Source organism: Pediculus humanus, genomic scaffold (assembly GCF_000006295.1).
Source record: "Pediculus humanus corporis 1103172108294 genomic scaffold, whole genome shotgun sequence".
NCBI classification, from domain to species: Eukaryota; Metazoa; Arthropoda; class Insecta; order Psocodea; family Pediculidae; genus Pediculus; species Pediculus humanus.
This window is the reverse complement of record NW_002987863.1, coordinates 219,528-232,172: the sequence shown is the minus strand read 5'-3', so window position 1 is coordinate 232,172 and position 12,645 is coordinate 219,528. Positions and strand designations below refer to the sequence as shown.

Here is a 12,645-nt window from a genome sequence, read left to right as displayed (position 1 = left end):
ACACGTTGTAAGACGTATAATAATTATTATTATTATTATTATAAAGTTGGTAGGAGATTTCGTGTTAGTTTCACTGCTGAATTTTCTTCTCTCTCTTTCTCTTTCTCTCGTTCAATTTTAAGTTTTTTTTTTCTTTCTTTTTTTTTTTTTTTTATTACTAATTATTATCCAAAAAAAAAAAAAATTCGTATAAACTCGATTCGTAAGAAAGGAAAGAAAGAAAGAAATAATAATGATAATATTTTTTTTTGTACTTACTTTTTAAAAGTGGTAAATCGCTAATGAAACCTCCTCCGTCGTCAACGCTGGCATTCTGTTAATAAAAAATAATAATGATAATATTAATAACGATCCGTGAATTATTACGTAATAATAATAATAAGAAAAATTTTCGATGTCGTGGGGTGGGAGAAGAAGGGGGTGGCAAACGGTGGTAAAATGTTTTGTGGGGAGGTTACAAACATTTCGTTCGTTTGTTTCTCGTGTCTCGCGTATATATTTCGTTAAAATTATTATTATTATTATTATTATATAAAATTGTTTTTTTTTTTTTTTGCTCAGATTTAATAATACGCGTTTTATAACTTTCTTTTTGGATTCAAACACTGAAAAAAAAAAACAGGTTTCGACCGATACGCCTATTTAAAAAAATACAAAGTTGAAATGATTTTCAAAAAAGGTAAAATTTTACTTTTGGTGCCACCGCAAACACACACAAACGACTCGATCAAGGCGGCCAACAATTTTTTTTTTTTTTTAATTTTTGTGACGATGGTACCCGCGCACATAAATACCTACGGTAAATCCAAATGATAAAATGGCGAATAAGGGAAAATTATAATTAATTGATTTATAAACAATACCACGTGATGACGTAATCGATTTTTCATTTTCCCCTTTATTTTGTTCGGTATTATTTTTCAGACAGGTTTAAATTTTTCGATCGTTGCGCGTTGATTTCTTCTTTTTATTAATGAAAAAGATATTAATAATAATAATTACTGTTATTATTATTATTATTATTATTATTATTATTATTATTATTATTATTATTATTATTATTATTATTATTATTCATTTACTTTTTATCGGGAAAAGAGTGAGAGAGAGAAATGAGTGATTTGTACGACGATGAAAAAAATTTTTTGTTAAAAAAAAAAAAAAGGTTAGGAAAAAAATGCGCAGTTCTTTTTTTTACCTTTTTAACTTTTATTATTATTATTTTTTATATACGTTTTCTTCAGTTTTAAAAGAGCTATTAATTATGGAAGGAAGGTAAAAAAAAAAAAAAAAAACTCGCTTCTTGTATCAAGTATGTGATTATTTACTTTAATTACTAGTTAATAAAAAAAATGTTGCTTTCGAACAGTTACAATCCGTTTATAAAAAAATTTTTTTTTTTTTTTTTATTAAAGTGGTGAGGCGTAACGTAATGAAAATTAAAGGGTGTTCTACAAAAAAAAAAAAAAAAAATTTTCTTTTTTCTTTTTAATTGATTTTTTTTTTTTTTTTAAAGAAAAAAAAAAGAATTTTCCCGAGAAATGGAAAATTTCAAACGTTTTTACGTTATTTTTTAAATAAATACGTTCGTTAGTTTTTATTTTAAAAAATAAGTAAATAATAATGATAATGATAAAGTGAAAAACTTTAAAATGAAAACAATGTCGAGAAGAATCTCTCTTTCTCTCTCTCTCTCTTGTTTAAAAAAAAAAAAAAAAGTTAAGTAAAATTCTTTTGTGTAAAAAAAAATTAAAAAAAAAATTTAAAAAAAAAAAAAAATTAAAAAAGAAAAAAGGAAAGAAAGGAAAGGAAAGGAAAGGAATGGAAAATTTTTCTTTTTTTTTTTTCGTCAGGTATTTTTTATATTTTTTTAAAAAAAAAAAAAGAGAGAGAGAGAAAGAGAGAGAGAGAGAGAGAGAGAGAGAGATGAAAAAATGGCGGTTAGCGCATCCCTTTAAAAACGTTGCGGTCACCTAAAAAAAAAAAAAAAAAAATACGCGTTTCGAAGTGTGTGTATAAAGCACGTATATTCATAATACATAACGAACGATCATCATCATCATTATCATCATCATCATTATCATCACTTTTTTATTTTTTTTTCAAAGGGTTGAATACGGGGATCGTTTGAACTTTTTTTTTTTTTTTTTTTTAATATTAAATTAAAAAAAAAAAATTTTTTTTTAATACGAAGTCATCTATCTATATATAGGGTCGTTTTGTGAACTTTCGTTCCATTATTATTATTATTATTATTATTATTATTATTATTATTATTATTATTATTATTATTATTATTATCATTATTAAATTGTTTGTCGTTTTTTCATATTTCGAATGATTAAAAAAAAATTTTTTTTTCGATGTTTTAGTCAGTCAGTCAGTCAGTTTTAGTCAGCTATCGAACCCCAACAAAAGGTCGAATTTTTTTTTTTTTGTTCACATTACGTCGGAAAATTAAAAAAAAAAAAAAAACTCAAAGGCTTTGTATTATCATCATCATCATCGTCACGTTTATTTTTTGTTATTACGTCATCATCATTCCATTTTTTTTTTTTTTATTGAAATGAAAGAGGTAAACGAACGAAAAACCGTGAAATTGTCATAAATCAATTTAATTAATTCTTTTTGTTTTGATACTAAATTTTTAAATTGTTTGTCGTGTCATCGGAGTGGTTCTACTGCCACTTTGACAATCGACGATCGTTTCGTTTTTTTTCAACAACCCGAAAAAACAAACGGAAAAATTTATGCGAAAAAAAGAAAGAAAGAAAAATTTTTTTGTTAATTGCTAATTTCGTTTTGTGTTTGTTTGTTTTTTTTTTTTTTGTTTTCGATGATTGTTACTTAAGTAATAATTTATTATTATTATTATTATTATTATTATTATTATTATTATTATTATTATTATTATTATTATTATTAGTATCATTATTATTAAGACGCGATGTTTTACTGTTAAAAAAATAAAAAAATATTTAACGATTACGGTTCGGAAAAATAAAAAGAAAATACTCCTACTCCTCCGTTGCATTTAGGTAAATTAAAACAAACGAACAAACGTGAAAATGATGTCGTTATTACAAACAAGAATTTTAAATATTGTAATTATTATTATTATTACCATAATCGACACCGTCTCGTTATTACCAACATCATCATAATTAATAATAATCGAAATCATCTTTCACGTTTGTTTGTTTTGAAAAAAAATTTTTTTTTTTTTATGACGTGGCAGAAGAAAATTTTTTGGATTTTTTATAAATTTATTTAATTAAGTTTTTTATCTGACTCGTTTGTATACACGTTTTGATTGTTCGTTTGTTGGTTTTTAACGAATCACGAATTTTACGAAACGGTAGTCGCTTTTTAATTGTAGTTGTTGTCGAAAAAAACCGCCGAAATTAAAAAAAAAAAAAAAAATTTGGAAAACAAACGAAAAAACGTTCGCGTGTTTGTTAGTAACAAACGAAAAAATTGACCGTTTTCGCAACTTTTTTTTTTTTTTTTTTTTTTTTTTACAATAAATTTTTTTAATCGAAAATGATGGCTTGTCAAAATTTTTACGTTAAATTGTTGGGAAGAAACAAACAAACATAAAATTTAACTCGTAGAACGGTGGTATCCGAGGGCGCGGTAGCAACAAACAGTAAATTAATTTTTTTTTTTAATATTATTATTGACAGGACCGTAAACAAAACCGGACCGTTAAAATTTTTTTTTTTTTTTTTTTTTTTTCAAATTTAATAAATGGTATCAAAAAAAAAAAAAAAAAAAAAAAAACTCAAACATTTAAACGTAATTATTTGGTTGTTGTTGTTGTTGGGGTTGTTCTAACTTTTTTTTAAAAAAAAAATTGATTTAATTATCTCGCGTTTAGTTAAAAAAAAAAAAAGAAAAAATTTTTTCGGGGAAATTTTTTTTTTTTCCTCCGTAACAACGAAAATAGCAAAAAAAAAAAAAAAAACTCGTTTAATATAAATTATCATTATTAATATTTTAAATAATAACCCCCTAATAATAATAATAATAATATATGCGAGAGAGAGAGAGAGAGAGATTATTATTTAATTGATTTTTTTAAAGAAATCAATTAAATCAATAAATTATCAAAAAATTTTGTTTGTGTAAGATTTTCTTTTTTCCCCCCTCCCTTCTCCCCCATTTCTAACGAGTATATATATATTTAATTATCGAGTTGTTTGTTGCGTTTGTTGCATTTCACTTAATAAAATTGGCATTTACATTTATGATTACGTCACTACAAAAAAAAAATTTCGGTTCAAAAAACAAAATTTAATTTTTTTTTTTTTTTTTCGTTATGACCCAGAGGTCAAAATAAAAAAAAAAATTAATAATATTAAAAATAATAATAATAATAATAATAATAATAATAATAATAATAATAATAATAATAATAATGATAATAACCCGCCGAAAATTTAAATTTTAAATAATATTTAACGGTCGTCGTTTTAGTCGTCGTGGTAGCTTAAAAAAAATCACGCGACGTTTAATTATTATTATTATTTATTTATTTAACCGATCGTAAAAGAAAAAAGATTTTTGTTAATAATAATTTTGTTATTAATAATAATTATTATTAATAATAAAAAAAACGAGTTTTTTATCATATTATTATTATTATTTAAATTTTTAATAATTTATAAAGGAGAGAATTGTAAAATAATTTTAACGGTTGATGGAAATTTCGGTGGTTTTTTTTTACACGTACGGTTTCGAATGGGGAAAGAGAGGAGGAGGGAGAAAACAAAATGGCGGGTTTTTAAAGAGAAAATTAAAGAAAATGAAGAAAATTTTATTTCGATCGTAGGTACACTCGTCATGTCTAAAATAAACACCTGTCAAAAATTTTGGTTAATTTTTTTTTTAATATAAATTTTCGTACAGGTTTTGGTATATTTACACACAAAATACTGCCTAGATAGAAGTCATTATTATTATTAATATTAATATTATTATTATTATTATTATTATTATTTGACATAATATTTTCAAAAAATTTGGCAACAGGTTTTTGAGTTTGTAATTTTTGAAAATGTTAGAAAAAAAAACATCAAATTATATTATTTTTTATATTCGTTTTAATTTTCATGTCTTTATAAGAAAATAATTACGATGATCATCATTATTATCACCATCATTATCATTATTATCACCATAATTATCATTATTATCACCATAATTATCATTATTATCACTATCATTATCATTATTATTATTGTTATTATTATTATTATTAATTTTCATCGGAAAAATTAATGGATGCGGTCGCGATCGTGCATAAGAAAACTGTGTGCATAAAAAAAAAAAAAATGAAAATCGTCGCCGTTGCCTTTTCCGTAACGGAAAAATCGGTTATCGATAACACGGATTCACCCGATCGAGTGTATTGTTTATTTAAATAATAATAATAATAATAATATTAATAATAATGATAATAATAATAATTGATAATTTAAAATCCCACGCGTGATAATAAATTTTTAAAATGTCAATTTTTTTTTTTTTTTTTTTTCACCCACGAATAAAAAAAAGTTGAATTAAAATAAATAAAAAAAAAAAATTGCAATTTTTTATCATTATTATTATTATTATTATTATTAATATTATTATTATTATTATTATTATTATTATTATTATTAATATTAATATTATTATTATTATTATTATTATTATTATTATTATTATTATTATTATTATTATTATTAATATTAATATTATTAATGAAATTGCGAATTTTTCAAAAAACTTTTTTTTTTTAATCGGATAAAAAATTAATCGATTTATTCATTTATTATTTATTATTATCATCATTATTATTATTATTATTAGTATTATTATTATTATTATTAAATTCGATAATGTGAATTTGAATGTTGGGATCTCGTATCGATCGTTTTTTTTATTGCCATTTATCGTCACAGCATTCTTAAGTTGGCAAACACGCGCACTCACTCACTCATGCACTCATGCATATAAAATTATTTATTATTATTATTATTATTATTAATAATAATTCTTCGTCGTGGGCATGTTCGTTTGTTTGTTTGTTTGTTTTTTTTTAAAAAGGTATGCGTGGGCGTGTGATAAGAGTGAGAGAAAGAAAATTTAAATAATAATAATCATTGATAGTGATATTATTATAGTTTTATTGAATAATTTTCTTGACCCGACGTCGACCCCCGCCGCCCCCCACCACCACCGCAATCGCCACGATTCGAACTCTTAGTCATAATCTTCGGTAAAGGTCTCGATATGAATTATTAATTATATATATATTTATTTATATAAAAAATGAAAAATTGTTTATTATCATTATCATTATTATTATTATTTTAAACGAACGAGAAAAAAAAACGCGAAGGTGAATCGACATATTTAAAAAAAAATAAATTATGACTTTCGAAACGTGTACGTAAACAACAAAAACAAAAAAAAAAAAAATTTTAACAACAAACAAATTTTATTTATTATTATTATTATTATTATTACGGAATAATTTCGGTATATGTTTTAAAAAACGCGGCGGTTATATATTTTTTTCGTATACTTTTTCGGTACCGGAAATCCGCCATTTTGGTTTTTCTTCTCTCGGTGAAAATTTTTAATGATGATTATTATTAAAAAAAAGGAAAAAAATTTTGTATTCATGCTTTCAAATTTAAATAATGAAGACATTAAAATAATTAAATATTATTATTATTATCATTAATTTTTTGGGGTAATTATTTTGGAGAGGGGGAGGGAGGAGGAGGAGGAGGAGGAGGGAAAATTGATAATTTAATTAAAACTTTTTTTCTAAGAGAGAGGGGGGGGATTTTCACGGGAGATATTTTATGCGCGTTCGTTTTAATTCGAACTTATCAATATTCATTCCAGGTTTTTTTTTAAAGATGATTGTTACGATTATTATTATTATTATTATTCTTATTATTATTATTATTATTATTATTATTATTATTATTATCATTATTATTACGTTACATATTTATGTGAATTTTATTCAAAAAAAACGTCGTGTGTACCTTTTTTTACGTGACGTAACGGATAATTTTATTTATTTTTTTTTTCTTCTTCTTCTAACATTGGATATAATCGAGAAAAATACATAATAATAATAATAATGTATGAGCGTAAATGACCTTTTTATCATGTGAAAAGTATTTTATTTATTATCATTATCATTATTATCATCGCAACGTCAAAATTTGCCCGCGAACATTTTTGTAATATAAGAAAAACCATTTTCCCGGTCATTTATCACGTAATCGCTCGAAAATATGATGAAAAACTTGTCTTTAATAAATCGATTTAAAAAAAAAAAAAAAAAAAAAAAAAGGAAAATTCTCTTTTTACAAAGGTAAATAGGGAGGAAAAAAAAGCAGAAGAAAAAGCAGAAAAAAATTTTTTTTTTTTATGAGGTCAAAAAAGAAAAAGAAAAAAAGAAAAATCTTTTTTTTTTTTTTTTTACCCTAAAGCTCAAAACAGATTTTCACCCTTTCATCCATTGTCATTTTTTTAAAAAAAAAAAGAAAAATTTTCACCCTTCGACATACATTTCAAGAATTTATTTTTCTATGCGCGCACACACATACACACACATTCATACACATACGTGCACCTCCCCCTGCCCCCCGGAAAAAGAGGAAAAGAAAAAGAAAGCATAAAAATAAATTTGTATATGTATGTATATCATGACGACGTATGAAAATAAATCAAAACAAACGGGGTTAATTGATTTGAACTAAATCATTTAATTTCATTGATAATGATAATTATTTAAATACACACACACACGCACGCACACGCATTGAAATTTAACCCGTGGGACGCACGTGTCAGTCATGCTCGAGAAATCAACCGTGTATACGTTAAAAATTTTTCATTGATAAAAAAATTATTATTATTATTATTATTATTATTATTATTAATTCGGCCTTTTGAATTTTTTTCGCCTTCTCTTTTCTCTCTCTCTCTCTCTCTCTTGTTCTTTCTCTGTCTGTCTTTTTCTATCGGAAACGTATGATTTTTTACTTAAAAACATCCGTAAAGATGATATATAAATAAATAAATAATGAAATGGCGTTTTTTTGTACGATTCGTTTTAAAAATCAAATTTAATATATCTTAATTGATATCGGCGTTGTTTGTTGTTTGTTGTTTGTTGTTTGCTATATTTTAACATTATAGTACGAGTATTAAAAAAAAAAATTTTTTTTTTTTAATTTTCGGGAGTCGATAAAACGCGGCCGGAAGGTAAAAATCGCGTTAGTAAGTGAATTAAAAATTTTTTTTTTTTTTTTTTTTATGCTGATATTGTATTTGATAAAAATCTAAGTTATTAAATGTTGCTACCACTTAAATTTAAAAAAAATGGACGTGGAAGAAGAAAGAAAAAAAGAAAAACGATGCAATTATTTATATATAATCTTAATCAATTTAATTTACCAAAAGGAAAAGAAAAAAAAAAAAAAAATTGGCACTTAAAAAATAAATATTATTGAGGTTATTACACGGGCACGCGTAGTCACGCACACACGCACGTGTATTGCAACGTGTCAGTATTTTTTGTCTTTCGGAAAAATTAATATATATAATGCGAGTTCGAGTTTTGCTAATAAAAAATTAATTTTTTCGCGAGAGGGTATTTTATTATTATTATCATCATCAAATAAGAATCATTAAACTGACTGGATAATTACATTGGTAGTAGCAGTAGTGGAGTGAATTATCCAGGTTTGAATTTAATCAGATCTGGACAACACCTATCAATGTTTAATGAATAAGGCACGATTCTCGAAGATGTGCCTTCGAGGCGCACACCACCTATAGGTTGTTCTTCAATAATAATAATAGACTATAAAAAAAAAAAAAAAAAAAAAAATTTCTTCTATCTCTTTTCTTAATTGCCGGTCGTAAGGTACGGACCTTCCTGTTTTACGCGTGTCTTTAATTTTTAACAATGATTTTAGGTTAGGTTTAAACCCCTCTCGTTTGTCGTTTGTTGTTTGTTGTTATTGTTGGTGTTTCGTTCGTTAATTTAACCGCGATCGTTTTTTTTGAATTTTTTTTTTGGAGGGGAATTTAAAAACATTATTCGGAGAAGGGGGGGAAAAGAGTTTACGATGTCTATCTAACGACACGACAAAATTTTATTTATTGTTGTTACACGAAAGAAACGAGTATTAAATTTACATCGCAAATTCGAAAGGAAGAAAAATTTTTCCTCCTATCTGGTGGTGGAAAAACCCTAATGGAAACAAATTCCATAGGAAAGATTATACGGAATGACTTTGAATGAGAGAGAAAGAGAGAAAGAGAGAAAAAGGAATAGATAAGAAGGGCATTGTGTACAAATGGCATTCATATCCTATCCGTGTCATTTTTCAGGGAGAAGGGGAAGAAGGAAGAGAGGGAGAGGGATGTGTGTGAATGGAAAGTGAGACACATTTGAGAAAAAAATAATAATAATAAAAAACGGTTTTTTTTCCTGGTATTTTTTTTCTGGAAACATTTGTAGTGTTTACATTTTTTTTTCGGGGGGGGGGGCGGAGGGGAAGCGTAGGGGATGTTTCGTATCATTTCGAAAATTCGCGGAGGGAGAAAGAAAAAAAAATTCGACGCGACTCAATATTAAATATTTTAGAGCGTACGAGTATTTTAAAGTTCTAAGTATAAAATAAGACACGACGATCGATCGATCGATCCATCGATGAAATGCGAGAATCGATCGATCGATAAATTTTTTATGTTTATTTCCTATATGATTGTCTGCACATTGTTTTGTTTTTTTATTTCCAGTACGTTCAAGTTCCACTTTTTTTGTTTCTTTCTCTCTTCAATTTTTTTTTTTTTAGGTCAAAGGTTAAATTTTTAATATGATGGCAATATTCATGGGGAATTTTTTTTTTTTTTTTGGTTTTGGTTTGTTTTATTTTTATTTTTCGCAGGGAATGAAATGTGTTTTTTTACATTTTTGCGGTTTAGCGAGTAGTTTATCGTTATTATTATTATTATTATTATTATTATTATTATTAGTTTTTGGTACGAATGCGAATTTTCAATTTTTTTTCATTTGATTGATCGAGATTTTCTCGCAACGACATTCTTTAATATCGAGTGTTGTATTCGTGTAAGATGCCCAAAAGTAAAAAAAAAAATCGTTCTTACCTGCTGATCCTCGACGGATGCAAGTGCACTGTGTAAAACTAAATTATCCTGATCCAATCCCGGTACGATGACGTCGGGACGTCTACCATATTCTCTCCCGCGGGAACTTTCGTACGGAAACGATGCGTGCATGTTTGACTGGAAAAAAAAAAAAATTTAGTTTTTAAAATTATTAATGGTTCTCTTTTTACGTTAATTTTAACGGATTTAAAAAAAAAAAAAAAACTTGTCCGAAAGAAAAAGAATTTCAAAATGGCCGAATGGTGGCGCGGTCCAGTTTTCGAAATTATATAAAATTTTTTTCGGATTTTGTTCCCCAAATTTTTTTTTTTTTAACCAGTTTAAGTAATATTAAAAAACCGTAATAATAATAATAATAATAATAATAATAATAATAATAATAATAATAATAGTAATTCACAAAAAAAAAATATTTAAAAAGCAGTTTTGTTTAATAATTATCCCAATTATTATTATTATTATTATTATTATTATTATTATTATTATTATTATTATTATTATTATTATTATTATTATTATTATTATTATTATTATTATTATTATTATTATTATAGCAGAAAAAAAAATAACGGGGAAAAAAAAAATAAAAAAAATTTGAGTTTGAACAATTTCTTCCCCCACTTCCCTCTCTTTCCCACTCACCTCTTCCCCCGACGTTTTTCGCAATTTGTTAAATATGAGAAATAATTTCGTTAACTTTAATTTTTTCACGTTTTCAACCCCTTTTTTCATAAATCTCACCCCCGTGTAAGACATCCGAACAATGCAGATAATATTTATTATTGATGAATCGAAGTTTTTACTAAAAACTTTATCCTTACAAAATCTCTTTTTCCTTTTGGGGAAAACTCCTTGTAAGAAACTACTTGCATTCCAAAAATTAAAACAAAAAACTTTTCCTCCCTTCCCCCCCCCTCTCTCTCTCTCTCTCGTGTATATGTATAGTATATGATTTCAGGAGCGTATCCAAGAATTTAAAAAAAAAAAAAAAACCTTTTTTATTGTTAATATTATTCGTTCGGAAATTTACAAAAAAAATTTGATTTTCGTACGGAAAAATCTATTAATAATAATAATAATAATGATAATAGTTAACGGAAAGGGTCATAAGCGAAATATTATTTACTTATTTATTTTAATAATGTATTTTATGTTACGGTTAATTAATTAAAATTATTTAAAAAAAAAAAAATAACTGTCAACTATATATTATGAAACGTTATTATTATTATTATTATCATATTGTCAAGGCTAAACGGTTTTTTTTATTATTTAAAAAATTAATAATTTTTATTAAGGCGTAACTTTTTTATTTAATAATAATAATAATAATAATAATAATAATAATAATAATAATAATGATTAATTATTAAATAAAAATATTTTTACGTGGAATGAATAAAAAAAAAAAATGGCGACATTTTAATCTCAAAAAAAAAAAAAAATCGAAATCGAACGATTGTATTTTTAACGTTCGTACGCTCGTGCATGTGTTTGTTTATTTGTTTGTTTGTTTGTTTCTCTAACGTTGTAATGTACGTGAGTGCGCGAGTGCGCGTATATATATATTTATATATATTTTTAAGTGTCATTAAACTGTTTGTTAGTTAACCTGTTAGTTAAAAATATTTTCGTCAAGGATATTAGTGCAAACATTAAAAAAACGCGGCGTTTTTCAAAGAAAAGCACTTAAGCACATGCCTGAGCTTAATTAAAAAAAAGACTCTGAGTTTAACTTAACGATTATGATAATAATAATAAGAAATCGAGAATGTTAATTTTTTTGGTATTTATAAAAAAAAAGAAAAAAAAATAGAAATTTTCCGTTAATTAAATCGATTAATAATAATAATGATAATATGTGTATGTGATATTATTACTCACAACGTGTAGTGAATCTCCATCTCTTCGTAAAACATCGTGTGTAGTTCTTTGCGATACGGCAGCTGCTGTTAACTGATTGTAATGATGTGCTGCAGCAGCAGCTTGAGCAGTTTGATGAAGAGAATTTAAAGTTTGCGAATACGGATCGGTTACCTAAAAGGAAAAAAATCAACGCAAAGTTCAATAAATCAATCAATCAATCAATCAATGGTTTAATGGAGGGAAAAAAAGAAGAATATAACTTACGGCCACGGAATTTAAATAATCGAGCTGATGATGACTTTGTGCCGTAGTCGGACTAGCCGCCTGATGATGAGGCGGTGGAAAAGGTGGTGGAAAATACGGTGGTTGGAAGTCCGTTGAATGATGCGGCGCCATTCCGGTGTTACCACCCGAAACTGTGTTCGTTCTGTGGTGGTGATGATGATGAGATGGAGCGGAAAATGGAGATGATCCACCACCGTGTCCTGTTAGACGATCCTGTTAAGGGGAAAAAGAAGAAAAGTGTCATTAGATTTCGTTTAAAATTTCGGTGGATTACGATAT

The 12,645-nt window shown here is 25.7% G+C and overlaps 1 protein-coding gene across 1 annotated transcript in view; it reads right to left on the bottom strand.

Annotated features, from left to right (window-relative positions):
* Phum_PHUM549810 (transcription factor AP-2 beta, putative) overlaps positions 1 to 12,645 on the bottom strand; it is a gene marked incomplete at both ends in the record, with an annotated part of 27,728 nt that overhangs the window by 14,806 nt on the left and 277 nt on the right. The window contains 4 exons of the mRNA XM_002431774.1: positions 259 to 313; positions 10,195 to 10,332; positions 12,100 to 12,252; positions 12,346 to 12,566. Of these exons, the coding sequence (XP_002431819.1) occupies positions 259 to 313; positions 10,195 to 10,332; positions 12,100 to 12,252; positions 12,346 to 12,566 (567 nt within the window). The remainder of the gene's footprint in view (positions 1 to 258; positions 314 to 10,194; positions 10,333 to 12,099; positions 12,253 to 12,345; positions 12,567 to 12,645) is intronic.